This window comes from Hippichthys cyanospilos, chromosome 3 (assembly GCF_059441005.1).
Source record: "Hippichthys cyanospilos isolate Australia breed blue-spotted pipefish chromosome 3, RoL_Hcya_1.0, whole genome shotgun sequence".
In the NCBI taxonomy this organism is placed as follows: domain Eukaryota; kingdom Metazoa; phylum Chordata; class Actinopteri; order Syngnathiformes; family Syngnathidae; genus Hippichthys; species Hippichthys cyanospilos.
In genome coordinates this window covers 25,898,187-25,925,650 of record NC_142371.1, presented here as the reverse complement: position 1 = coordinate 25,925,650, position 27,464 = coordinate 25,898,187, and the positions used below count along the sequence as shown (strand labels likewise).

Below are 27,464 nucleotides of genomic sequence, written 5' to 3'. Positions count from 1 at the left end.
ACTGAATGATAATCAGTGCAACATCAGTGCAGACATCTGCAAACGTGAACTGAGTTCATCAGAAGGAAAAGAGAGTGAATGCTGAATGTTGTAAATAAGCTGTGAATAGACACACAGTGGCATACATTCAAACAAACAGCCACCACGAATTGAAACTCGGTACCTATAAATATAAAGATTCAACATATTACAACTCGGTCTACTCATTCCCTCCCATGGCCCATCTGAGTGGTGACCAGCATGTGGTAGACACCCTTTTTGGCAAACAGTTGCGGATGGGTCCCTTGTTCAACCACCACACCTCCCTGAAAGACAGCGATGCGGTCTGCGTTTTGGATGGTGGACAAACGGTGGGCTACGACGATACATGTCCTGCCCTGGCGGGCTTTGTCCAACGCCTCTTGCACCACCTGGATCAAACACAGTTTGTGCTAAAAATCAAAATGGATTCAGATCAGACCAGACGGCCACATATGGAGTAATCGCGCACCTTTTCGCTCTCAGTGTCGAGCGCAGACGTGGCCTCATCCAGAAGCAAAAGTTTGGGGTTACGGAGGATGGCTCGGGCTATGGCTATTCGTTGCTTCTGACCACCTGACAGCTGGGTTCCCTTGTCGCCTGCTTGTGTGTCATACTTCTGCTCCAGGAAACAAAGTCAGTCATTACAAGACATTACAATTGGACAAAAATTGTCTGTTATGTCTTCAAGGCTTTGGCTTGAGAAACATACTTGGTTGTATTTTCTGAAAACTGTGATATGTTTTTTGCTTCATCATTAAAACCAAAGGCAAAATCTAATAGAACTGTCTGAATGGTTAAATGAGGACACTATGACAGTACGAGTTTCGATGGATGTTTTTACCTTTGGCAATTTTTCTATGAAGCTGTGAATGTTGGCAGCCTCAGCAGCTGCTTTAATCTCCTCAATAGTTACATTGCGACTGTTGTCTCCATAGGCGATGTTTTCGGCTAAGCTGCAGTCAAACAGCACAGGCTCCTGGGACACGATGCCTATCTGAGACCTCAGCCAATGGAGGTTCAGTTCTTTCACGTTTACTGAATCAAACATCTAGGGAGGAAAAAAAAAGAAAGAAAAAACGCAAAAATGTGAAACAAGACATTGAGGAAAAGCTTCCCAACCAAGTTACAGCCGAGGAAATTTGGACCATGTCACAAGGTAGGCTAAAATAACTGAGGTTATTTTAAACATGGGCAATCAAGCATGTTGCGTGGTGTCATCAATACAGCACAAACATAGAATAGATTTAAATGCCTTATTGTCAATGTATAGCAGGTGTGCAACAAAACTGGGAGAAACAGAGAAATGAAAAAAAAAACTCTTTTGTCTCACCACGTTCCCTTGCGTGGTGTCATAGAACCTCTCCAGCAGCTGGATGGCGGTGCTCTTACCGCAGCCACTGCTTCCTACCAGGGCCAAGGTCTCTCCCTTGCTCACGTTCAAATCCAACCCACAAAGGACAGGAACATCAGGGCGTGAGGGGTAGTTAAACTTAACACCTTCCAACTGCACATTACCATCAAATTGGTCCTGGAGTTATAAGGAAAGAGACACGCCTACTTTATCAATGCTATAAACTGTGTCGCGGTGCACCGATTGGCAACTTACCAATGACTTTCCCGCATGTGAGAGATTGTCGATAGCAGGCTGGGTGTTCAAAAGCATCATGATGTGAGCAGCCGATATCTTGGCGTTTGCATAGTTTGGAGAAAGTGAATGAGCCTCCCCAACAGCTATTGAACCATATATAATTGACAGCATCACTCTGAAAAAGTTATATTTGACTCATTAGGCATGATTAGTAGGGATGGGACGGGACACATATTCTGCAAAATGAGATGCTTCACGAGATTGAGTACATGAAGATGAGATTCTTGCGATATTTGTAACATACTGTAATATAATGCCTATTAAAAATGTACCGGTTTTCATTTTTTTTTCTTTTAATCAAGAAGATAGAAAATTAACAAGCTAGTGTGAAAATGCTAGCGTTCAAATGTATACAATATTTTACCATGCTTTTTCTTGGACTGCAAAAACAAAATATCACTACAAAGTATTCAGATCGTCCTGTATTCTTCCTGTAGTAGTAGTAGTAGTAGAAAATAATTTCCATTTTATTGTAGTAGCAATTGTGTTATACTGTAGTACAAGACAAAGTCAATTGAATGAATTAGTATTAATAATAGATATGTCACTTTTCGTTCTTCAACGACTCCATTCACAGTCCATAATGAGGAGATTTTGCTCACAAAAATACTGCCTGAACGTTCATTCGATTATGCACGATGAGCCAAGATCCAAATGCGAAACCGGCTGCATAGGCGAAGCAAAGCATGCCTTCGGATAATCCGTAGACTAAAGCGTGCACGTGGGCTTTTTTCTCTGAGTTTCTGGAGAGAGAGTGAGAAGAACACTTGAGAACAAACACGTGTTCATTTTATGCACAGGTGATCGAGGATGGTCTCGCTTACTTGTAGAGAACTTGAATCTTATTTTCATACAAAGATTCAAACGTGGCTTCTCTGGTAAGAGATGCGACCGTACGGATATTCTCGATGGCCTCCGTTACAATCTGATGAGACGCCGTGAAAAAAAATGGCACATTGCATATCACGGGATCTTCAACAGAAGGACGGTTAATGCCCACCTGTCCAGCCTTCTCCAGCTCCTTCTTGTCCTTGTCTGCTTTTCCAGTTATCATCTGAATCTTTAAAATTCCAGCCACAACCATGATCGGCACAAACAAAAGCATGAGCAGGGTCAGCTCCCAACCATACAGAAATGAGATCATTAAATTGCTGAACATGTTGGTTGTAATCTGGACCATCGTGGCCAAATGTAGTCCTGTAATCTGAGCAGAAATGAAACATGATTAAATATGCTGTGAAAACATGGGACGAAATGAAGCGTTTTCAGTACCCCTTGGATTTGAGCAGTTTCTGACGCCAGCCTTGTTGTGAGTGCACCAACACTGTTTTTGGGATCATCAAACCAGCCGAGGTCCTAATAAGATCAATATAAAAAAGGGGGGAAAAAATCTAAAAGTAACTTGAACCATATCCTCTTAAAGGTTTTGTGGGGAATGTATGTATGCCTCACCCAGGCTGACATGAAAGAGATACATTAAACAAGTCTGTAATTAGCAAATTAGCAGCCAATCAATATCCACTTCTGGGTGGGATTGAACTTGCTTTCAAACTCCAAACAACTCAAGCACAAGAAGCCCGATACCTTAAAACAGATCTAATCAGCATATGTAAAGCCTTATGCAGAGATTTAAAATTAGATTAAAATCTTATTCATGACTGTGACTAATTGATCGCAACGAATCTGACAGCCCTAATTTAATTCAGAGATCAGTAAAGTATACAACATCGAAATGTTTTGTATTCTTTTGCGGGCATGTTTTCATATGCCCTCATTAGAAGCCGTAGATGCTTGGTTACTTGGAAATCGCTGTTCCACACACCTGCCTCATCATAGCCTTGAAAGCTGCAAGTCTCAGTTTTATGGTCAGGATATCTCCAGCTTTACCAAAACAGAAACCCTGTAAAAAGTGAGACAAAGAAGAACTCTTGGATATCGACACACATACGAATGTGACGGTGTCAAGATGATCAGACAGCGTCATCAGCAAGTTGCAACATAAAATACACAGTCTTGGGGGAGTTACTGAAAGCAATTGGAAAGAAAATCCTCTTCCTGTTTGAATCTTTTCTTGTTTCTTCCCCATATACTAAGTCAAAATCTCTGCAGGTGCCAACAGCTTGATATTCCACAGTCCCCAAAAACGTGTACAGTATGTTAGATTCACAAAATTGTTGTTAGACCTGTGATTTGATGTTCAGGGGTCAACTTTAGTCAGCTGCGACAGAGTCCCTTTGGTGGATCAGATTCAAAATAAAAGTGTACCAAGGCATTCGTATCCATATATTATTTGGTAAACTAGGTTGTGCCCCTTTATTTGGCTGACTAGAAAATGATGTGTGCCTTATAGTCTGTAAAATATGGTACAGAAACGTATTCACTACCAGAGCAGTAATAATAGACTTTTAAAAAGCCATCTATGGCAGTAAATGAGTGAATGGGTATTGTGAATATAAGTACAGCTACCTGGAAAAACTTGGCGAAAAAAGCTACAAATCCAAGAATGGCACACATCAGGCAAAGGTATTCTGCATTCTTTTTCATCAGCGCTTCATCAAGCTCAGTAAACACCTGAAAGTTTGGAAGAGAAGTTTTGTTTATTCAGAGCTGTCCTTAAAAATAATTTCTCTAAAAATAGACGCAGTACAGTAGTGCTGGTTGACAAGAGTTGGAACCTACATCCATGAAGTTTGCGAGGATAAGTGCGAACATGGGCTGGATTATTCCAAGAATTGCAGCAGAGATGGTCCCCAGCAAATTGTAATGCCACTCGGGGAGGTTGAAACGCATCACTTTAAGTAACGACAAAGGCGGAACGTTTTCGTGCTGTGGTTGACAAGGAGAGACCATTGATTAATGTTGCAATTTCTTCTCTGCTGGATACAGAAAGCACTAAAATTACCTCCTCTTTTTTGCCTATGTCATCCACCAACTTCTCACTCTCTTTGCTTTGCTCTAAACCAGTAGACAGAGACATTTTTGTCAGCTTTCTTCTACATGTGGAAAGTTCAGATGATGTTTTGACTGTTGGGCTTTTTTTACTTTGTATACAATTCTGCTGAAAGTCATCCATGTCTTTTTGAAATGTCTGCAAAATGGGTAAACAATATTAAGCATTTTGATTAGGGGTAGATGAATATCCCTTCCATGTTCAGTGAAAGTTTTATTCTTTTCATTACACTATTACCTGCATCGTAATGAGACTATGGTAAACACCAGTTTTCTCCATCAGTTGTTCATGAGTTCCCAGCTCAACAAGTTCTCCATTTTGGAAGCCAGCAATCATGTCAGCATTTCTGATAGTTGAGAGCCGATGAGCCACAATAATGGTGGTACGACCCAGTCTAACCTGCACAAGTCACAGAATTTTTTTTTTTTTTTTTTATTATTACCGTCACTCAAGATTCAAGTGTCCTGCTGTATACACTAGGGTTGGAGTAGTATTTGCGCACAGTTGCACATGTTGTAATTATTTGGTTCTTTTACAAGTGGACCATTTTACTTGATTCCTGGGCATTACAGTGTCAGTCCCATTGTCTTAAACGTAACACTTTTATCGTGCTGTTAAGAGATTAAATATGTAGAGAATAATTCAAATCTGTAATTATTTAATGTAATTATCTTTTTAACTTCTACTGAAGAAATGTGAGAAAAACCCTCAACCAAAGTTGTTGTTTTTTTAAATGTAGTAGTTACTGTACATTTTGTTAGTGACGGATGAAAAGATTGTTATCTTTAACAAAAGTTGCTTCAATCGTTGGTTTACTTTAAAGAATTCAGTTGTAGCCATTTACCTTCTTCTGTATTATTTACCTTCTTCTGTATTTGAGACTAGATCACCATCTGTGTTCCACTTTGATTGTCTGTACTGTATGTGTTAAAAGGCGGCCATTAATAAATGAGTCAAATGGAACCCATTTCCATGTTGTCTAACCAGAGCACACAGGTCCATAGCTCGTCACTCTTAATCAGATAGAGACATTATAACCTCTCCGTTTTAGTAATATTCCTGTGTGTAAACAAGGATGGACTGGGACGATGGTTCAGTCTGCTTGCTTCTTTTCCTGAAAATAATGCCACCCGCAGGAGAAGCCTATCAAGTTATTCCAAACACAGTGACGTCAGTGAGTGCTCGAGGATGTTAATACTTATCTTTTCCAACTCCTAAGAACTCAAGCACAAGAAGCCCGATGTATAAAAACGCACTTAACATACAGAAAGCATACATTTAGAGATTAAAATGACTGTAATTAATTAATTGATCACTAATGTTATTTTGACACCCCGTTTTTTTTGGTGTGGGTAATGGATATTCAGGTTGTGGTGTTTATACCTTGTCCAGCGCATCCTGCACAACAGCCTCACTCTCAGCATCAAGAGCGGATGTCGCTTCATCCAGCAGAAGGATTTTGGGGTTCCGGACTAGCGCCCGGGCAATTGCGATCCTCTGCTTCTGTCCTCCGCTCATCTGAGTCCCTCGGTCTCCAACCAGCGTCTCAAACCTCTGCTCAACAACAACAATCTCATTACTGGCTCGTGAAAAGTAGTTTGAGTCGAATAGAGTCATACATCTGGAAGGTTCATGATGAAGTCGTAAGCGTTGGCCTCCTTGGCGGCTTGCTCCATCTCCCGCTGCGTCACATCGGTCCGGCCGTATCTGATGTTTTCGGCTATGGTGGTGGCGAAAAGAACGGGCTCTTGACTCACCACGCCAATCATCTCCCGCAAGTAGCGAACATTCAGGGAACGGATGTCATGGTCGTCAATAGATATCTAAAACATATGGAAGACGATATGGCGCTCGTTTCAATTTGTTTAGTGTTGCAATGTAGGTGATTTGATTTAGTATGTTGGTTTCTTGCGATTACTCATTTACGAAAGGTTTTAGAAATGTGTACACACAAATCCCTCCTGAGGATCATAGAACCTCTGCAAGAGCCGAATAATGGTGCTTTTCCCACAGCCGCTGCTTCCCACTAAGGCCATGGTCTGTCCACTGTTCACACTCAGGGACAGGTTGTTTAATACCTGCAAAGGATTATCAGTATGGAGTGGCGTAGACATAGGCGACTGGGTTTTTCTATTAGATGATGTTAAAGAGTATGACAAGCTTACTTTGACATCTGGCCTTGACGGGTAGTTAAAGTGAATGTTCTTTAACTCGATGTTTCCAGAGAGCGAGTCGGGCTTGAGGCCACTTGCCGAATAGCTGTCGATGGTCGGTTCCTGTTGAGGCAAGTATTTTGTTTCTTTTGCTCTCAGTTGTGGTTTGATTACAACGGAAAAACAGGAGTTCCATCAGAGATACAGGCAAAACATTTCTTTGTGTATTTCAGATCCAAGAAAAATTCTTGTTTTGCACTCTTTGGTATTTTGAGGCAGTATTGAAAAAGCAAAGTGAAAGATCCAGTTTAATGAGGAGGGAGAAAATAAAGTTCTTACACTGTCAATGATGCTGTAAACTTGGTGTGCAGCTCCTTGGGCAATGACAAAGCACTCTGCGTTAGGTGAGGTCTGACCCAGGGCGAATGCTCCAATGAGCAAAACGAATAAAATCTTAAGACAAAATCATCGTTAGTTATATATCGTTAGTAGGGGAAACAAAATTTACAACAGACATTTTGTAAAGGTAGTAAGGTGCAATTTGATGATGCTGTATGAATGGTATATTGATATCATTCAAATATTTATTTTGATTAGGTTCATTATCAAACCTTCTTAGCCAGCAACACACTATACTTTTTTAGCTATCTCAATATCAATTGGAATGAATCTGGTTATATTAAGATTGGATACATAAAATCAGGTGATAATGGCTCTACTCACTGTGAGTACAGTTCCAATAGTGTATTCTTCATCTTTACTCAAAATGAGTGTACTCCCATACCAGAAGGCCAGAGCATATGAAAGGTAGACCACCATGATTGTAAAAGCCATGATCCCATTTGAACTTATCAACTTCTTAAGTCCCAGTTTTCCCGCATCCTCCAAATTTTTATGATATCTGTAAGGTGAAGCGTAGACCAGAGAATTTGCATTGGTTAAATGAAAACTAATTTGAAAGTCCAGATGGTTAATACCGACATCTTCCTAGTGATAGAGGTGAAGTTTTTTTTTTTCTGTTCCTAGCTTATCAAACACAGAACAAGAGAAATAATTCACTAAAAAAGCCTAAAAATCATTGATCTGATGAATATGGGTCTGAGGACCTTGCACCAAGGGGTCGTTAAATGATTGTTGTTTAACATTTAGGTGTAACCAATGAATGAATTTAGCTAGCCAAATACAGCAATTATGTTTGAATTTAGGTGTGTCTTGTCGCCTTTGGGGTTTATTGTTTGGAAGGATAAGGGAGACAAATTCTGTTTCGCTTATTTTTTTTACATGAGTGGAAATTCACAAGGGCAGTCTAACCTTTAGAACAGGGGTGGCCAAGTCCGATCCTCGAGAGCCACAATGGAGCCTGTTTTAGATGGTTTCCTTCAACTAACACGTGATTCAAATGATTAGCTCCTCTGTATGCTTCGCAAAATCCTGATGATGACCCTGACTTGAATTAGGGAATAATCGAAAATAGGCTGGGTTGTGACTGTCAAGAGCGGACTTGGCCCCCCCTGATTTAGAAGCACATTAGCATAAGTTTGAATGGGATCAGTAAAAATAAATACCGCATTTAATTTGAGGTCAAATTTAAATTTTTACCATAGTTATGTGGTTCTGAAATGCTGTTTATTCAGTAGTGGTATGCAAATTAGATTAGTTATGGTAACTGTAGTATCTGTGTGATTTGCAGGGATATTATTGGACATAGTTTGATGTCTGCAGAAATAGGGAGTTCTATGTTTTGACTTGCGGATATTGTTGATTTTAACCAATTGGTTGCATATTCTGATGAACGTGAAAATGTCTTGATGAGACTAAAAACTATTTGAAGTGATGACTAAATTTTTTGTTTTCTGGCTCGGGTGAGATGAAACCTTTAATACACCAAGCTATTTTCATGAGAAGAAATGCAAAAAATGTATAAACTATTCTGTCTCTATATGCTGGGTAATAGCACATGGAATCCTCCGCAAACCTGTCGATCGCTCTTTGCTGACCACTGAAGGCAAACACAGTCCTGATGGCAGAAAGCGCCTCCTCCGCCACTGCACCCGCTTTGGCGTAAGCAGCCTGTTCTTTAGCGGTGAAAGATGTCAGCACCTGAAGAGAAGAGAAAGCCTTATAAGATTTGCATTTTTTGTAGCATAAATGCTGGACAGGGTGGCTAAAGTTTACCTTAGTAAAAAGTGCAGCCGAAATGCCCACCAAGGGACAGGAAGCTAAGATGACCAGAGCAAATTTCCAACCTTTGCTCAAACCAATGATGAAGGATAAAATGAAGGTGGAAAAGGAATTGATCAGCAGTCCTAGCTTGTCTCCTATACCCTCTTGGATCTTATAGACACCTCTGTGAAATTAAATATCAGTCATTTTTTTCACACTACATTTGGGTATGATGCACTTATTTTAAGGTCCCGACCGATAATTCAGCCGGCCTATTAAATTGACTGATTATGGCCCTTCAAATATCAGCCAAAAATAATCAGCCAAATGGCCGATATTTGCCAATTATTTTAACTTTTTACCTTTATGGAGTCTACTTACAAGACTAGTACCACTGACACCACCTATTTATTACGCATACCTCTCTACCATCACCTTGAATCTTTAACTGCAGTGCACCATTTTTAGTTTTCTCTCTAGATGTTCAATCGTATTCAAGTCTAGGCTCTGTCTGGGCCACTTTACATTTACAGAGTGGTGCTGAAGCCAATTCTTTGAGATCTTGGTCGGGTGCTTCGGGTCATTTTCCGGCTGATCAATGAACCTTAACCCCAGTCTGAATTCAAGAGTTCTCTTAAGTAAGTTTTCAATCAGGATACAGTGTCTCTGTATATTGCTGCATTCATTTTTCTTTCCTGACCAGTCTGCCAGTTCCTGCTGCTGAAAAATAATCCCTGTAGCACAGTGCTTCTCAATTATGTTTTAGGAAAGATAAGCCTCCCTCCACGCTGACTATAAATAAGATTATTATCTATAAAAATTGAATAAGTATGCCTAAAACTGTATCCTTTTTAACATTAAAAGAAAAAACAAAATAAATCACCTTTCAACAACTAGTAAAAACTTTTTAAAAGCATTTATTCAGGTTACAGATTAGTGTAAAACTCAAAAGTGCATCAAATAATAAAAATAAATGTGTCTGAAATAAAAACAAACAAATAACCTTTTTTCCTGGGCTAGCTTATTTCGATGAAATTGCTGTTAGTGTAACATTTGACTATCTGATGGAGCAACGGATTAACAATTCCGATAACAGATTTTAAAAATAAATAAATAAATTCCTACCTTGGGTATTTTACGGTACTTACTCGATGAGATGAGTGTTAAGCGTTGCTGCCTCATTGACATCAAACCAGCCGATGTCCTGTCGCATGATACTGTGGAAAAATTGCGTGCGGATGCGTTTGACCTGTCGAGCAGCAGCCAGTGCAAAGAAGGCAGCCTGCATGTAGTCGGCCACGATAACAATCGTGCCCGCGATGGCATAGTAGATGGTAAAACTGGTGTGAAAGAAACGCAATTCATCAAATATACCTCAACTTTTCTGGTAAATCTGTATCACCTGACAGTAGATTACTAATGAGTGAAGGAAGGCTATATTCAAATCTTGCTGGCAGATTAACATCAAGTACGCCAGAAATAGGAAATTCGGGTCCAGAGAGTAAAGACCCTGCCACAGTTTGCATTTAGAAATATGGAGTATGCATATTGCACCTTTAAAGACTCGGTCTTACCCGGCCATGTCTTTCTGCAAAGTGCTCTTCAGAATTATGATGGTGGAATCTGAAAATAGGCAGAATAATATTGACTACTCATTGCCAAGTCAAACAGCTCTTTGTTGCCATCTCTTTGAACTCACTGGTTTGGCTGCCGTTGAATTTAGACATTTTTGAGTACAGGATAAACGTGTCCGCCACATTCCCAAAGACAATGGTCAAAAGGGGGACTGTAACCCCATGCACCACCGACATCACAGTGCCGAAGATTATAAGCACAACATCTAAGCCATCTGCAAACCTGAACTGAGCTCATGCCATGGGGAGAAGAAGGTAAATCCTGACTGTTGTGGCTTGAGATGGTAAATGGATAAAGACAGACAACTTACCAGTCCAATAGGTCCAACTTTAGGTACCTTTGCCTTGTTGACTTTCTTTTTTTCTGTGTTTGGATCACTGGTCAAAAACAAAAATGGTAACTGCGTTCTTTCCTTGAGATATTTGTTCATGAAAAAAAATCTGATCCATAATTAATTATATCTAAGCTCTACATATAGATGAAATGTGGATTTTTAAGTCATTCTGGACCATTATGATTTTCATTGATTTTGATCAAAGTAATGAACCCAATAAATATTTAAGATTTGATTCATTAAAAAAAAAAAAAAAAGAAGAAAAATGTTCAGACACTAATGGAAACTGGACTAATTTTAAATCAATTTAATGTAAATGTGACAAAGATTTTCATGGCTTGTGATTAACTTGATTAATGCCACAATTACATATAAACTATTGCAAACACAGGTTGTAAACCCGCATTCTGCAGCTTGTGCAAAACCTCCATTTTACAATTTAGCCAATTTTCAAACTGCTGATTTTTAAAATGAGAAATTAATCTAATTAAGTCAACGCATAGGTAGAGACAGATAGCTCAATAGATAGAATATATTCAGTATGAGCATGTCAAAACTGTTTGAATGAGGGCAGTTCTTACCTTAAATCATTATCCGTCGTATATTTTTGAAATGTCTCCGTTTCATCCATTTGAATGTTTTGTCAGAGGAAGACAAAAGTTAACGTTATTTCCCGAGGGATTCTTAATGGTCCTTCCTGAAAATCAAGCCATGACAGTCACTATGATAAGCACTTGATAGTGAAGAAAGAGACAAAACGGAATTATACCTTCGTGCTTCAGATCTAGTGGCTGTTCCACACCCTTGTTGATTTTCCAATGTCAAAACAGCCTTGACACAGTTTGATCTGGGAAATTGTGAGTACACACACCCAAACACAACTTTTATTTGCCCTAATGAATTATTCCAAACTTACTGTGTATTGAGTCCCCCCCGCCCCACTCCCCCACATATACTACATGCAATTATCTATTAATATATGGCAGGTTTGTTAACAACACTCCATTGTGGTCTGTTACATTTAGAAGACACTTACCCCCCCTTACCTGAGTTCTACTTCCAAAGACCAAGTGCTACAAAATTGCTACTGCCCAAAAATGGGGGCGGAATAATTGTCACATTACCATTTTGAAAACAAATTCACATTTATTTCCCATTTTAACATTTAACATTCAGAAAAACAAATTCATTCACGTATTACTATTCTCTGTAAATTGCAGGCACACATAATTGAGAAACAAAGCAGAAGGACCGGTTTCCAAATGAAATATTTACATCCATTATTTAATCTGATTTGTACCAACGTACACACACACACGCACACACACACAGATATATATATAATATATATGCAAATATAACACATGCAATGCAAGTTGATTCACAATTAATGTGAGGTAGGATCTGTTGGCAGCAGTGTGGCTGACCAGAGATGTCAGGACATTCAAGAATAATAATGAATAACACGATAAAATATGTGTATTTAAATATGTGATTCTGCGGATAATACAATGCTATGCCTCATCTTTGGCTAGCATGCTGCAATATGCGACTATTGTATCCCTTGCTTCTCTTCAGTCTGTCAGTAAGTCAGTCAAAATTCATCACATTTCAGTTATGCCTATTACACTAAATATTTCTTGGTGTTAAGTGTTTATGTGTCAGTCACTTTCACTGGTTATCTTCAGATGAAATCTGTCTCCCTGATTTAGTTTCCAAAATAGGTGGTACCTGAGAAAATGTCCCATAAAACATGGGCAACAAAGGAACTTTTGTCACTGTTATCTAGATCGGTGATTCCCAGCCAGTGTGCCATGGGCCATATGAGGTGCATCAAAGGAATAATTTCACGTTAATTGGTCTGGAATTATTATCCATTTAGTGCAGTGTTTTGTTTTGTTTTGAAATCCATTTGCTTTGTTACAGTATATTGACTCATGTTTGAGTGTAATTGTCTTAAACATGGAACCAGATTTTAGACCTGTTGGTAGTTACCGACGAAAAAAAATCTTTAAAAACTGGGTCATTTCACAAGAAAGATCCGAAAGTGTTTTTGTCGGCTTGTTTGATAGTTAAGCCTATTCACTTAACATTGTAGTGTTTTGTTTAAATTTCTTGTTGAATGGGAAAGAAAAAGCAATAATGTTTTTTGTTTAAAAAGTAATATCATTACTCCTAAAACTAGACATTTTTTTTTCTCATCTAATACTGAAATAAAACTCACATAGAAATGATTAAAACTTAAAGGGAACGTTGACTCAAAACCTTTCTGTACATTTACCTAATTTCAAGAGTACAAGTCGACCTTTCACTGCAATTTGGGTACATTTCATGGTATCTCGAGTAAAATGAAAACACAGTTATGGTGGGGGTGTCGCTGGGTGGCACCTGAAAGTGGCCGCCCTTGAGAAGTAAGAATGGTGGATTTTGATGCTTAATTCACGTTCCACAAATGCACTATTAAACAATATGTTGTGTTTAGACTCGTGCAAGTGCATGGAAAGTATTATTTTAAAGAAACTTTCGAGGTTGATTTCCCCTTTAACTAAAATAGAAGAGTTTCGTCTATTCGGGAGGACTAGAACTAAGACAAAAATTAAGATGGCTGCCAAAGACAATGGCCCAGATTTGGGGAAGTAAATCCCATTGTTCTCATGTAAAAAATACTGTATGCCTTGGCTTGATAAAAGTTGGGAAACACTAATCTATGCAATTAGACTCACTGAGCTTGATTTATCTACCTGCAACTGTGTGTATCTAATAGACACACAAATGGTGGCATGCATTCAAACAAACAGTCAACAGTAATTGAAACCTGAGACCTATAAATATATATAAAAAAAAAAAATCAACATTTTACAACTCTGTCTATTCATTCACTCTCATGGCCCATTTGAGTGGTGACCAGCATGTGGTAGACACCCTTTTTGGCTAGCAGCTGCTGGTGTGTCCCTTGTTCCACCACCACGCCACCCTGAAAGACAGCGATGCGGTCTGCGTTTTGGATGGTGGACAAACGGTGGGCTACGACGATACATGTCCTGCCCTGTCGGGCTTTGTCCAATGCCTCTTGCACCACCTGGATCAAACACAGTATACGCTAAAAATCCAAATGGATTCACACCAGACCAGACAGCCAAATATGGAGTAATCACACACCTTTTCGCTCTCAGTGTCAAGCGCAGACGTGGCCTCATCCAGAAGCAGGAGTTTGGGGTTACGGAGGATGGCTCGGGCTATGGCTATTCGCTGCTTTTGACCACCTGACAGTTGGGTCCCCTTGTCGCCTGCCTGAGTGTCATACTTCTGCTCCAGGAAACAAAGTCAGTCAGTCCATAAGACATTAAAATTGGACAAAAATGGTCTTCTATGTTTTCAAGGCTTTGGCTTGAGAAAAATACTTGCTTGTATTTTCTGAAAACTATGTGATATGTTTTTTGCTTCATCATTAAAACCAAAGGCAAAATCTATTAGAACTGTCTGAATGGTTAAATGAGGACAATATGACAGCGCGGGTTTCGATGGACGTTTTTACCTTTGGCAATTTTTCTATGAAGCTGTGAATGTTGGCGGCCTCAGCAGCTGCTTTAATCTCCTCCATAGTTACAGTACGACTGTTGTCCCCGTAGGCGATGTTTTCGGCCAGGCTGCAGTCAAACAGCACGGGCTCCTGGGACACAATGCCTATTTGAGATCGCAGCCACTGGATGTTCAACTCCTTTACACTCTTAGAATCAATCACCTGAAAGACCAATAACAAAAGCACATGTACGTGAAACTTAAAGATGAAATTAATGACACAATTTTAAAAGATTTCCAACTCATAGATGCTTCTGCAATCCAAAACAAAGCAAGACATTGTCTCACCACGTCCCCTTGCGTGGTGTCGTAGAACCTCTCCAGAAGTTGAATAGTGGTGCTTTTTCCACAGCCACTGCTTCCTACCAGGGCCAAAGTCTCTCCCTTGCTCACTTTGAGATTCAGCCCTCGAAGGACGGGTACGTTGGGGCGTGACGGGTAGGTAAACGTAACATCCTCAAAGCGGACATTACCATCAAATTGGCCCTAGGTTTTGAAGGAAACAACCAGACATGTACTTCATCTGAAGTTACTTATCAACATCTTTGGAGCACTGTTTGGTGACCTGTTGGTGCTTACCAATGATTGTCCTTCTTGTGAGAGATTATCAATAGCAGGTTGTGTGTTCAGAAGCATCATGATGTGAGCAGCTGATATTTTGGCGTTTGCATAGTTTGGAGTGAAGGAATTAGCTTCTCCAACTGCCATAGAACCATACAGAATTGCCATAATCACTCTGAGAGAGAAAAAAAAACAATTTACATACAACTGACTTAGCAAAGAATAAGTCATGACAATGTAAAGTTGTTTCCATGTATTTCTCAATTGGAATTTTTACTAATCCATTGACGGCTATAGATTGATGTTTTTACTGGGCTGGCAGTGAATAAATCAAGAGGAAATGTGACTCACAGAAATACTCCTTCCACATCCATTCGTCCTTGCTGAACAAGCCAAGCTCCAAACCAGAAACATAAGGCATAAGTGAAATAGATCATGGCTTGGGAGAAAGAAAAGGCAAAACCCTGCACATGGGCCTTTTTCTGGGCGTTTCTACAAAGAGAATATCGCACAATGAGAGGCATTTCAACTATTTATGGACAGATAATGAAGGCCCTCGCATACCTGTATGGAACTTGTAGACTATTCTGAAATGAAGACTCAAACTTTTGCTCCCTGGTCAGAGATGCAACGGTACGGATATTCTCGATGGCTTCTGTAACAATCTGATGACATGCCATGAAAATGCCTTGCATTTTTGCAGAAAGTGCGTAAAAGTAGGTCATATGGCAAATGCCCACCTGTCCGGCTTTCTCCAATTCTTTTTTGTCCTTGGCAGCTTGGCCAGCCAGTAGCTCCATCTCCACTGTTCCAGCCACTGCCAAGATAGGCACCAAGACCAGTACGAGCAGGGTCAGCTCCCAGCCGTACACAAAGGCGAGAATCACGCCAGTGCCCAAGTTGGCAATGTTCTGCACCAGTGTGGCCAGACGGAGTCCCGTAACCTGAGCAGAGGTGAAATGTTTTGTGAAAGTAGAATTTTGTGTACACTACCACCTTCTTGCATTTTCCCCCCTATTTTCATGGGAGAATGAGCTTTTTTTTGTTCTCCATTCTGATTGGCTAAGAGACTGAAGGCCATTGTCAAAGCAAGCTCCTCTATGTGATGTCTCCTGCGCGCCAGGACAAGGAGGCACAGTCGAAGGAACAGTGCAGCAAAGTCAAGTAATAATTTCTTTTGTATATAACCTCATGGATTGATCACTAAAATACTATGTATTATTTCTAGTTAGCGTGTTATTTATCTGATCAGCTTGATTGTGTTTGGAGGATACTCACCATTTTATACAAGACTGCTGATCAACTGTAATCTCATTGCTGAGCAATCAATGATGTCATTAATCGGTTCCCCTATTTATACATTGTATTAATGCTTTGCAGGGCATCCTGAAAGCTTTTATTTTGCACTTGCATTACCGTTCATTTGAGTTATATGAAAGTTATATAACTGTTCTTTTCTTCACATAGGTTTTCTGTAAATACATGGTGCTGTAAAGTCATTTTATTACAATATAGTAGATAAGTAATGTTAATTCAGTAAGTTGTTGCAACCATTATTTCTGTCTGAAGTTGTTTTTGTTTTCCTGGATTGACATCACATTATGTCTGGCTAGTTCTTCATTGTCTTCTAGAGGTCATTGATGTTCATACCTGTGCACGTGTCACTATTGGGCATGGCAAAAATTGTTAAATCGTGTTTTTTTTCTAAATATTGATAATAAACAGCATCCCAGTTTATAAACTGTGAATAACAAGTTATTTAAATAGACACATTACCCACTCTAGTGATGAAATCACTGATTGGTTATTTGGGCAATTGTGATTGGCCCCAAAAATCTTGAGTAAAATCTCCTTTTTTTTCCCCCAAGAAAATGATAATGTCAGCCTGAATCAAGCAAATAGATATGAAAATTCAGGAATAGCCATTTATTATAATTTCCTAATTCCATAAAAGTACCTTTTTGAAGCCTACCTAGGTTTGAACTGTGGGAGTGTATTTTTTCACGAGAGAAATCTGAGAAAATGTTAATGGCTGTCTGAGATCATTATGAACTGTGAGGGGAAATATTTTACTGCTAAACAAATATGCGTAGAAACAAATGATGATATTGCACACTGAAAAAACACAGCATAATACCGAACAAAGACAAAGGAAAAAAATATTACTAACAAAAGCTATTCATAGAGTATTTATGTATTTTTCAGAGTGTAACCCTGTGCATTAAAGGAGCAAACCTGGGCGGAAAACTAATAAATCCTTACCCCTTGTACTTGCGCAGCATCTGAAGCCAGCCTTGTTGAGAGCGTTCCGACACTGTTTTTGTGGTCATCAAACCAGCCGAGGTCCTAGAAGGTAATTCTTTCTCATATTAAACAAGCTAATTCCTTTTCAAACTAAGAAATATTGTCCTGACAGAGAAATGCCACATTCAGTAAATTGCAAAGTAAAACGAGCATCTCCTGAGAATCTGTTTCTTAACTGACCTGCCTCATCAAAGCCCTGAAAGCTGCAAGTCTCAGTTTCAATGTCAGGATCTCACCGGATTTTCCAAAACAGTAGCCCTGTAAAAAGTGACAAAGGAATACTTGTGACGGACACCGTCTTTCTGCATCCATAGCGACGCTTCAATCAACGAGGGACGCTCCAATACCAGCGTCAGTACCAAAATCAACAAATATCCCTGCCGATACTACACTCCTGTATTTGAGCTCGTAAAAATTCTGCGATACTATAACACCATCTGACATGTGCTTTCTGGACAGAGAACCATATCTGGACACATTAAGGCAGGGGTTCCTAACCTGCTGGGGATTAAAAATAAATAAAAATAAATAAATAAATTTTATATATATATATATATATATATAATATATATATATATATATATATATATATATATATATATATAAAGGCGGGGGTTCCTAACCTGCTGGGGATTAAAAATAAATAAAAATAAATAAATAAATTATATATATATATATATATATATATATATATATATATATATATATATATATATATATATATATATATACAGGAACAGTACATTTTTCTTTTCAAAATAAGAGTAAATCAACTGGAACATAAACAACCTCTTGCTAAATTGTGTTACAGACCCTTTTGCAAAACATTGTATGCCTTTATTTTGATGAGCCACAAATAGAAAAGATGACGTTAAACTAACTTTTGGAATTCATGAAAGGTTTTCTCTTTCCTTGGCAAAATATAATCGAGAAGTACAGTATTAAGGTAATAAAGGCAACAACTAGGTTTCAGAGCCATTCACTAGGAGCTAATGATAAATAAAACAAAAGTAGAATTGTATGAATGTGGCTATGCATACCTGAAGAAACATGGTGAAAAAAATAACAATCCCAATCGTTGCAAACATGCAGCAAAGAAATTCTGTCTCTTTTCTGATCATCTCCAGATCAACCTCGGCCATCACCTGAAAAAGAACGCCGATTGAGAATTTTGCTTCCAGTAGTCCCGCTTGGACCCAAATTGAAAACCTACAGCAATGAACTTTGAGAGGATGACTGCAAACAGAGGATGTAACAATCCATTGATGGCAGCAAAAATGACCCCCATCAAAACGTAAGGCCACTCTGGAAGGTTGAAACGCATAATTTGGAGTAAGGACACGGAGGGAACATCTTCATCCTGCAGGAAGTAAGAGAGAAATGCTCAAACGTGTCTTTAGCCCGAAATCAAATAGGCCAATCTCACCTCCTCTGTTTTGCTTTGGGGATCCATCAATGCTTCTTTCTCGTCTTTGTTTCCCTCTAAACCAGCAGAGGAAAAACCTCTAGTGGATTTCCTCTTTTTCAGAGACGAGTCATCGACCATTTCAATTCGTGGGCTCTTTTCATTCAGCTCAATACTCATCCGCTCATCAACTGTGGCTTTCTCAAAGGTCTACAAGATTGAGATGGGGAAAGCACAACGCAGGTTATTGAATTCTTCTTTCTGATATTAAAAGCAGGTCTCCCAAATGTTGTGCTTTTACGCCAGCGTTACCTGCATGGTGACCAGGGTATGATAGACACCCTGTTTTTCCATTAATTGACTATGAGTGCCCAATTCGACAACCTCTCCATTTTGGAAGCCGGCGATGATATCGGCGTTTCTGATTGTTGAGAGGCGATGGGCCACAATTATAGTGGTGCGACCCAGTCTGACCTGCACAAATGATAAAACCTCCGATAAAAATACCAGGAGTAGGGTTGCAACTAACAATTATTACAATTAAAAGAGTTTTCATCCCTTTATTAACTCAATCAATACCAGTGACGGCGATAAACGTCAAAGATGTATTTTAACAGGTTTGGCCGGGAATGCTCAAGCATTCACTGACAGCAAATGAGTTTATTTATTTTTTCATTGACATTAAAGAAAGTGTACAAAAAATAGAATTAGGTTTTGTCTGTTAGATGTCAAAATGGCAAAAACGATGATTGTTTTTCCAAAGTAAAAATAGACGTTTGCCGATGTATTATTCAATGCTAACGAATGCCTTCAAAGATGACAAAGGAAATATGAGAGTATTTCCTGTTAAGCATTTTGAAATTCTGAGCATTTGGTCAATTTTAGTGTTATTTTATGATTATTCAAAAATTAATGAAAACATTTTGAGATTTATTGAATAACTGGATAGACCCCCCCTCCCCCCATTTAGATTTTTTTTCCCCAACTATTGTTATTTAATTTGAGTTTAGCGATGTAAAATATACACAAGCGGGATTCATGTCACATTCATCAACTTTCAGTGAGTGTTTCGGTCATTGTTTTCCCAAAATAAAAATCTAATCTCTTCTTTTGATTACACACAAAAGGTCATATCAAACAACTTTCACAATGGATTACAGCAATTAGACTAACTAAATGTTAAGAAAATGAAATTGGAGGATTTGGACCATTTTAAGTTAAACAATGGCTCCATTACTCAATTATTAAAATAGATTTAATATTAAAATCGATTCATTGATTATATTTGACTGGTCTACTTTTGATATACACCTCTCTCTCTCAAAAAAAGGCAACCTCCTCTTCTTCTAATTTGTAATTTCTTAGTCTGTGATTATGAGACTGCACCAAGAAAGCCTTGAGTTAATACCTTAAATTAAGGACAAGTATCGACAGATACGTCGTAGCATTACTGAACTGATCGGAAAGAACGTTTGTACCTTGTCGAGTGCCGCCTGCACCACAGTCTCACTCTCGGCATCAAGGGCAGACGTGGCTTCGTCCAGCAGAAGGATTTTAGGGTTCCGGACTAGCGCCCGAGCAATTGCGATTCTTTGCTTTTGTCCTCCACTCATCTGAGTCCCTCTGTCGCCAACCAGCGTCTCAAACTTCTGCTCAACAACGACAATCTCATTACTGGCTTGTGAAAAGAAGTTTGTGAGTCACTGAATGGAGTCATACATCAGGAAGGTTCATGATGAAGTCGTAAGCGTTGGCCTCCTTGGCGGCTTGCTGGATCTCCTGCTGCGTCACGTCACTTCGGCCGTATCGGATGTTCTCAGCGATGGTGGTAGCAAACAGGATGGGCTCCTGACTTACTACTCCGATCATCTTTCGCAGGTGGCGGATATTGAGTGACCGAATGTCTTGATCGTCAATGGATACCTTTACGTGGGAATAAAAAGGTATGATTTGAAAATGTTATTATGAGGGTTTATCTTTAATTGGTGTCTTTTATTGTAACATAACGGTTGATTAGCAATCTATCATTTCTCTAAAAGGTTTGTTCATATTCGATGCGAATGGGGGGAAAAACATTTTTTTTTTTTAACAAATATGCCCATACAGATCCCTGCTGAGGATCGTAGAACCTCTGCAAGAGCTGGATAGTAGTGCTTTTCCCGCAGCCGCTGCTTCCCACTAAGGCCATGGTCTGTCCACTCTTCACAATCAGGGACAGGTTGTTTAATACCTGCCAAATCATAACAATTGTGCAAAGTTAGGATATGTACTGTAGTATGTCTTATCTGTTAGATGATGTTTATGATGATGATGATGCAGATTTTTAAAAACACAGTATTTGCCTGATTCAATTTAAACCGATAATATAATAAAATAAAATAATAAATTAGTACTTGTTTCCTCCAAATGCATTTCCATAGGTTTCAATTATATGCAGATTTGTACTATTCCTGGGATGGCCTGGTTTGGTATTGGAATTTTTTTTTTACGACTCAAGAGTACGTATTGTATGATGCAATTACTGCGAGGTGTTTGTTTAATACACACCAATCCATACTAAAACCTTGTATCCTTAAATATCATGAAATTTGTCTGAGGTTATTCTAAAGACCTGTTATTTAAAAGAAAGCAAATCTTAATTTTTACAAGCAATGAGTAGGTATGCATAGCAAGGAAGTTGGCCTAGATGTGACAATTTTACACACAACCTAAAGTCACAGTTTGTTACTTTTGACTAGAGCTGTATGTAGTGGCTTGTTTTTATGGGGAGAGAATGAACAGGCGGAAACAACGACACTTTTCAGGAATTTTGTGTTCCTCGGCAAAAATATGCATACATACACCATCACTCTAAAAGTTTTACAATTTGTGGCAAAGCACTACGTTTGTCTCAACCAACCTCCTAAACTTATTTCAACATAGTTCCTTGGCACCAAGGTGGCAGCAAAGCACTACTTTTGTCGAAATGACTATTTCAATTGACTTCAACGCAGCTCCTTGGCACCAAGATGCCACAAGATGGCGGAAATTAATCAGTTACAACGTGACAAGCTTACTTTGACTTCTGGCCTTGAAGGGTAGTTAAAGTGGATGTTCTTGAACTCTATGTTTCCATTGATTGAGTCAGGTTTGAAGCCACTTTCTGAGTAACTATCAATAGTCGGTTTCTGTTGAGTAGAAAATGTTTGTTCTTTGGTTAAGTTGCGGTTCAAAATGTAGCCGAAAGGGCAAGGGCAGAAAAGAGAAAATATAGCTCTCCTTACGTTGTCAATGATACTGTACACTTGGTGTGCAGCTCCTCGGGCACTGGAAAAAGACTGGATATTTGGTGAGGTCTGCCCCAATGCAATTGCTCCAAAAATCAAAGCAAACAAAACCTTCATACACAAAGAAACAAACCGTTAGCATTAAAATATATTTGAGGGCCACCGTATTGTTATGAAATTCACATTTCCCTCAACGCCTGCTCACCGTCAGTACAGTTCCAGTAGTGTACTCCTGACTCCGAACCAGCGTACTCCCATACCAGAAGGCCAAAGCGTAAGACAGGAAGATCATCATGAAGGTGAAACCCATGGCAGTGTTTGAACTTATGGCCTTCTTTATTCCCATATTCTTGGCTTGCTCCAGGTTTTTATGATATCTGTTTGGCAAAACAAAAACAAAAAAAAGAATTATCTTTGCTAGTTTAAGACTGGTTAGAAATGGTTTACACACGCCTGTGTGTACACAGAGTTATATGGAGCTATATCCGTGGTAGCGGCATTCCATACTGTAGAAAGAGTAGTTTTGTGAATCATTCACTTTGTTTGAGGAGCAGTTTTCAAATTTTATGGAGCATTTATTTCAGGCTTTTATTTAACAAAAATATGGTATTGTTGACAAATATTATAATTATTATTATTGGCGATATTAATGCATGAGTTTGAAATTACCAATTGCATTTGAATGCACCATAAGTCACATCCTCACATCAGCAGCTAACAGAAACTTGGTTGTGTCAAACTAATTGGAACACAGCCAGCGCTCTCAAGAAAAACTTCAAAATAAAAGCTCAATACGGCTATTGCATTGCGGTCCATGTATTTGGTGTGTTTATTTTGAAGTTGGTCTGTGTAGTGCATTATCTTGACATATTTACACATTGAAACTTGACATAACTACGCCTTCTCTTCATCTTTGTTGTTCGACAGTGGCCTGAACCGTGGCAATTGTTCCTTATAGCTTCAGTGTAACCTGAACAAAACCTGGAACTCTTGAACACAAAAGAATTGTTGCTGTAAAAACCAATTGGCACCGCACTTGAAATCTCAGTTTAACGAGTCCATGAGGCGCAAAGTGCAAAATTTACACAAGAAACGGCGATGCAAAACTGCTTATTTTGAGCCTTGTATGTGCAATACTGTCATTTACAATTGAGAAGTACGGTAGTGTTAATCAGCCCCAAACGCCCTTTGTGGGTTACAACATCTTGCGCCAACCTTTGGATCTCTTTTTGCTGACCACTGAAGGCAAACACAGTCCTAATGGCAGAAAGCACCTCCTCTGCCACCGCACCTGCTTTGGCATAAGCAGCTTGTTCTTTTGCTGTGAATGACGTCACCACCTAAGAAGAGATACGTCGGCTTTAGCAAGCAGAAGCTTGTTTTAAAGATGACAAAAAGGTGAATAAAGAGCAAGTTTACCTTACTGAAAATGGCAGCTGAAAGGCCTAGCAAGGGGCAGGCGGACAGGACGACCAGAGCGAGCTTCCATCCGATGCTTAAGCCAACAACCAAAGATGCGATGAAGGTGGAAAGCGACTGGATCAACATCCCCATTTTGTCTCCAATCCCCTCTTGGATCTTATAGATGTCACTGCCACGAACAAGAAAAATGATAGTAAAGTCATTGCAGTATCCGCCACCTTGTTGAAGTGACTTTTTGAAGACAACTTGCAAGTCTGGTATTTTAGCCAGAAACTTGAAATCAAATCAGCATTTGGTGGGCCATTTAAAATGATGATGATGTCATTTGCATTACTCACTCAACAAGGCGAGTGTTGAGCGTGCCCGTCTCGTTGACGTCAAACCAGCCGATGTCCTGCCGCATGATACTGTGGAAAAAACGCTCTCGGATGCGTTTGACCTGTCGTACCGCAGCCAGTGTAAAAAAAGCAATCTGCATGTAGGCGGCCACTAGCACCAACACCCCTGTGATGGCGAAGTAAATACAAAAGCTGGAAAGACAAAACAAATAATTAAATCGGTCCCACTGAGTGTAAATTTACTTCTTGGTCTTACCCGGCCATGTCATCCTGTAAAGTGCTGTTGGCGGAAACTAAAAATAGAGACAAAAAGTGTGATATTCCTCATCGTTAAGTCAGGTTACTATTAGTCAAAAGACTCACTGAGATAGCGGGTATTGTTTTTAGACATTGCTGAGGACTGTATAAATCTGTCCGCCATATGCCCAAACACAACACACATAAGGGGGAACACCAGTCCATGGCCCACCGACATCACCGTCCCAAAGACGATCAAGAGAATGTCTACGCCATCCGCAAACCGGAACTGTGCTCATGTCACCAAACACAAATGGTCATTATTAGTCTTACACAAGACTGCAATTGTTGGAAAAAAAAAAAAAAGCTAGCATACCAGTTCAATAGGGCCAACTGTGATGATTTTCCCTTCTTCTTTCTTCTTTTTGCTTCCTGGTTTTCTGCTGTCACTGGGAGAAAATAATATTCAATATTAAATTCTTAAAAGATTTACAATTTACAAATGAATTGGTTGCTTCAAGAGCTCCATCGTATTACCTAGGATAAATATCTGTCTTCTGATTGGGATTGTCCTTTTGCAACTCATCCGTTTCGCTCATGGCTGTCAAAAAAAGGGGTTTGAAAACATAAAGGTTTTCTTCGGACAGTTCTTTTATCTTTAATTCTCACAATGCTAATAGTAATTACCAGTAGACTGCATGATATCAATCCAAGTATTTACTACAGTATATACCAGAAAGATTTACACGAATCTATGGAGACTTAATTCTGCTGAAAGCCAGAAGAAAGTCTCACGTCTCACAAAATGGTTTCTACTCTTATTCTGCCTTGGTCGCTCACTGATTATGTGTGACTTTACAGTTTTAACTGGTTCCAACTACTGTACAGTGGATGATGTGTGCCAGGGTGCAAAAAGATATGAAGTTGCAGTGCAAAGAAGGTCACAGTGACACGGCGGTTTAGCTCGTCACCCATCTAATCCTAACATAATAAAAACATAAATAGAACAAGGATGTTAAATAATGCATTCCGAGGTGTTTGAATGAGGACTTTTAATGACTATATATAGATGGATTAGGGATGTTTGATGCCACTTTTTTTTAAAAAAAACAATACCAGCAAGAATACTCAACTCTTGAGTAGTCACTGATACCAATACTGAGTACTGCTAATACTGTACTTTTGACACACATCCACTCCCCCAAAATGACATAAATTTTAAGCGAACTCATATTTACTTGAATATAGCATTTTCACCCAAAAATGTAATTTATGGCAATTTTCATTTTTTTGTAAACTGCTTCAAGAAAGCAGATAATGCTAGTATCGACTCCCATCATAACGCAATTAAACTTTTTTAATATCGCACTTTAAAGAAGCCATTCCTGCATACAAAGTGCTGCTGCACATGATGTAAAATTGGTCACGCAGAAACATACTCTGATGTAATATTGGTCACGCAGAAACATACTCAGTGTAAACAGAAAGTTAACGCAAATTAAAGCTAGAAAAAACGCATTAACTTGAGCTATAGAATTTAAATTATATAGTCCAAATAGAAAATTACACATGAAACAAAACACAAAAACAAAAACAGCGCGGAGTCTCATATTTAGTTGTTTTATAGGTGATCGGGAAGGGGGGTTGCTTAAACTCAAATAACCTGAAATAAGGCTATACCTGTGCGTAACGACGTTACTCAATTCTCTTTTGATTCAAAGGACGATAATTGCGCAATAGCCCAAGTAATTAAAAATAAATACGTCAAAAATAAAATCTGCTCCTGATTGTGTAAGCATATGATCTCCGTTACCTATTTACTTATTTGCGTTATTGTGTAAGTGCAGAACAAATGGTTGTGCATGCATGTTGACATTTTGTATACAGACTGTTGCAGTCGAAATAATCGTGTATGTGTTATTTTCTATTGGTTTATTGCAATTCTTCCTAGTAAGTACGACTCTGGCGGAATTGTTCTCGCTTTATTTCCAGATGAAGGAATTTATGTAGAAAGCTGCCTCCTTGATTCCGCTCAATAAGCTCCACCGGCTGCCTGTCTCATTACGATAAATGAAATGATGCATTCATTGTCTTATGCGTGATTCAGATTATAAATTCGGAGTTTTATCTTTCTAATGTAGGATATGAACAGTGGGTGAAACGGAGAGGCAGAGAGGCTGATTTTGTTCAGGGGTAGTAACATATTAATGAACTCGTCAAAATCCGTAGTATAGTTGCACGTCGAATGACCTACTAAGCTAACGGAGTTGAAATACTTCCTGGTCGAACACAAAACCCTTCCTTCTATGTCTTCCTGCTTGGCACTCCGCCTACATTTAGTCAAAACAAACAACAATGTTTACAAACAGTCCAGTAAAAAAAAATGTGTTTTATTTTTTTTATTTTTTTAACTGTTTAGCCGGAAGCCTGGAAAAAGTAAAGAGCCGCCTTCGACGTTTTGGTTCATTTAAAGTTCTCTTAAACGTAAATCCGAAAGAATGGGCGAGCAAAATTCACGTTCGGCAAATGTTTTCGTGCAACACGTGAGAACATACTGCATCATTCCATGGCCTTCGCAAATGTTATGTCGCATTAATGTATTTGAATGACCAAAAGCAAACATTTTTGCCATACCTGCTGCACTCCTCAGCTCTGCTCCAACTTGATCCAGCTGCCATTCGCAATGATACGCCCCCCACTGGCCAAATTTGGAAAAACTCTGGTTTTAGGGGCGGTCCTACACTTTATAATACGACGCGTTTGGTCCAGTTCCAGTCATGCACATTTGCCACCTCGTTTCATTAATTGAAAAAAATCAACTGAATTACTAAAATCCCCCAACATCCCCAAAAGTTCTGTCACATAATAAACAGGCATAAAATGTCAAATTAAATGTACATTAAGGAATTTAACATCTTAAAAAAATGAATATTTTCCATTCCATAAGCACTCGGACAATGCCTTGATGTTCAACCAGAGTCTTGCCACACAAGCGGTCACAACAAAAACCTATTACTGTAATGCTCTGGTCCGAACCTATGTTGTTGACTGAAATGATGCGTTCACGGAGGGTGGGAAGACAGAAATACCCCACTCGATTGACCAAGTTTTGCCCTCCAAACGCTCGAGGCGAATACAAACAAACAAAATGGCTAAAAGCGATACATATTTTTTGTAAGAATTTGTGGTCCTTTTTTTTTACTTCGCATCTCTGACCACCGTTCAAAGAGTGTAAGTTTCCCTGTCGGAGTTTGGACTACACCCCTTCCTCGAGTGTAGCTTATTTACAGTATTCCTGTCATATCTGAGAGGCATTTGACAAACGAGGACTGCTCAAAGCAGCTCTTGGTTTGAGAACAGACACAGACAAGAGAAGCAGAAATAGACAGGAAAAATAATACATCAGCTGCACATATGATGACGACTACCGGGCGCGAGTAGTCTATCA

The 27,464-nt window shown here is 39.1% G+C and overlaps 2 protein-coding genes and 1 long non-coding RNA gene across 3 annotated transcripts; 1 reads left to right on the top strand and 2 right to left on the bottom strand.

The window, feature by feature from the left end:
* Window positions 1-203: 203 nt before the first annotated feature.
* Window positions 204-11,604, bottom strand: LOC148426534 (ATP-dependent translocase ABCB1-like). The gene is made up of 27 exons (XM_088409746.1): window positions 11,486-11,604; window positions 10,881-10,947; window positions 10,647-10,797; window positions 10,510-10,558; window positions 10,084-10,275; window positions 8,948-9,119; window positions 8,748-8,872; window positions 7,496-7,673; window positions 7,112-7,225; window positions 6,785-6,895; window positions 6,572-6,697; window positions 6,239-6,442; window positions 6,003-6,173; window positions 4,857-5,018; window positions 4,572-4,757; window positions 4,349-4,495; window positions 4,136-4,240; window positions 3,492-3,569; window positions 2,942-3,025; window positions 2,670-2,873; window positions 2,494-2,594; window positions 2,272-2,412; window positions 1,628-1,784; window positions 1,352-1,549; window positions 863-1,069; window positions 491-637; window positions 204-410 (listed from the first exon to the last, which is right to left on the bottom strand). Exons 1-27 carry the CDS (start codon window positions 11,533-11,535, stop codon window positions 204-206), a joined length of 3,834 nt encoding a protein of 1,277 aa, XP_088265872.1. The 5' UTR covers window positions 11,536-11,604.
* A 426-nt stretch (window positions 11,605-12,030) lies between these two features.
* On the bottom strand, window positions 12,031-26,753 carry LOC148426532 (ATP-dependent translocase ABCB1-like). Its single transcript, XM_088410568.1, has 28 exons — window positions 26,651-26,753; window positions 24,554-24,617; window positions 24,393-24,465; window positions 24,143-24,305; window positions 24,036-24,072; window positions 23,780-23,971; window positions 23,439-23,610; window positions 23,235-23,359; window positions 22,225-22,396; window positions 22,017-22,130; window positions 21,810-21,920; window positions 20,858-20,983; window positions 20,473-20,676; window positions 20,232-20,402; window positions 19,066-19,227; window positions 18,775-18,963; window positions 18,562-18,708; window positions 18,389-18,493; window positions 17,529-17,606; window positions 17,307-17,390; window positions 15,785-15,988; window positions 15,609-15,709; window positions 15,396-15,536; window positions 15,063-15,219; window positions 14,772-14,969; window positions 14,440-14,646; window positions 14,064-14,210; window positions 12,031-13,983 (listed from the first exon to the last, which is right to left on the bottom strand). The coding sequence occupies exons 2-28, from the start codon at window positions 24,613-24,615 to the stop codon at window positions 13,777-13,779; spliced, it is 3,849 nt and encodes a 1,282-aa protein (XP_088266694.1). The 5' UTR covers window positions 24,616-24,617; window positions 26,651-26,753; the 3' UTR covers window positions 12,031-13,776.
* On the top strand, window positions 16,126-20,986 carry LOC148426533 (uncharacterized). Its single transcript, XR_015865070.1, has 5 exons — window positions 16,126-16,208; window positions 17,324-17,397; window positions 18,476-18,642; window positions 20,632-20,696; window positions 20,860-20,986. It is a non-coding gene; the product is annotated as an uncharacterized LOC148426533 (long non-coding RNA).
* Window positions 26,754-27,464: the final 711 nt, after the last annotated feature.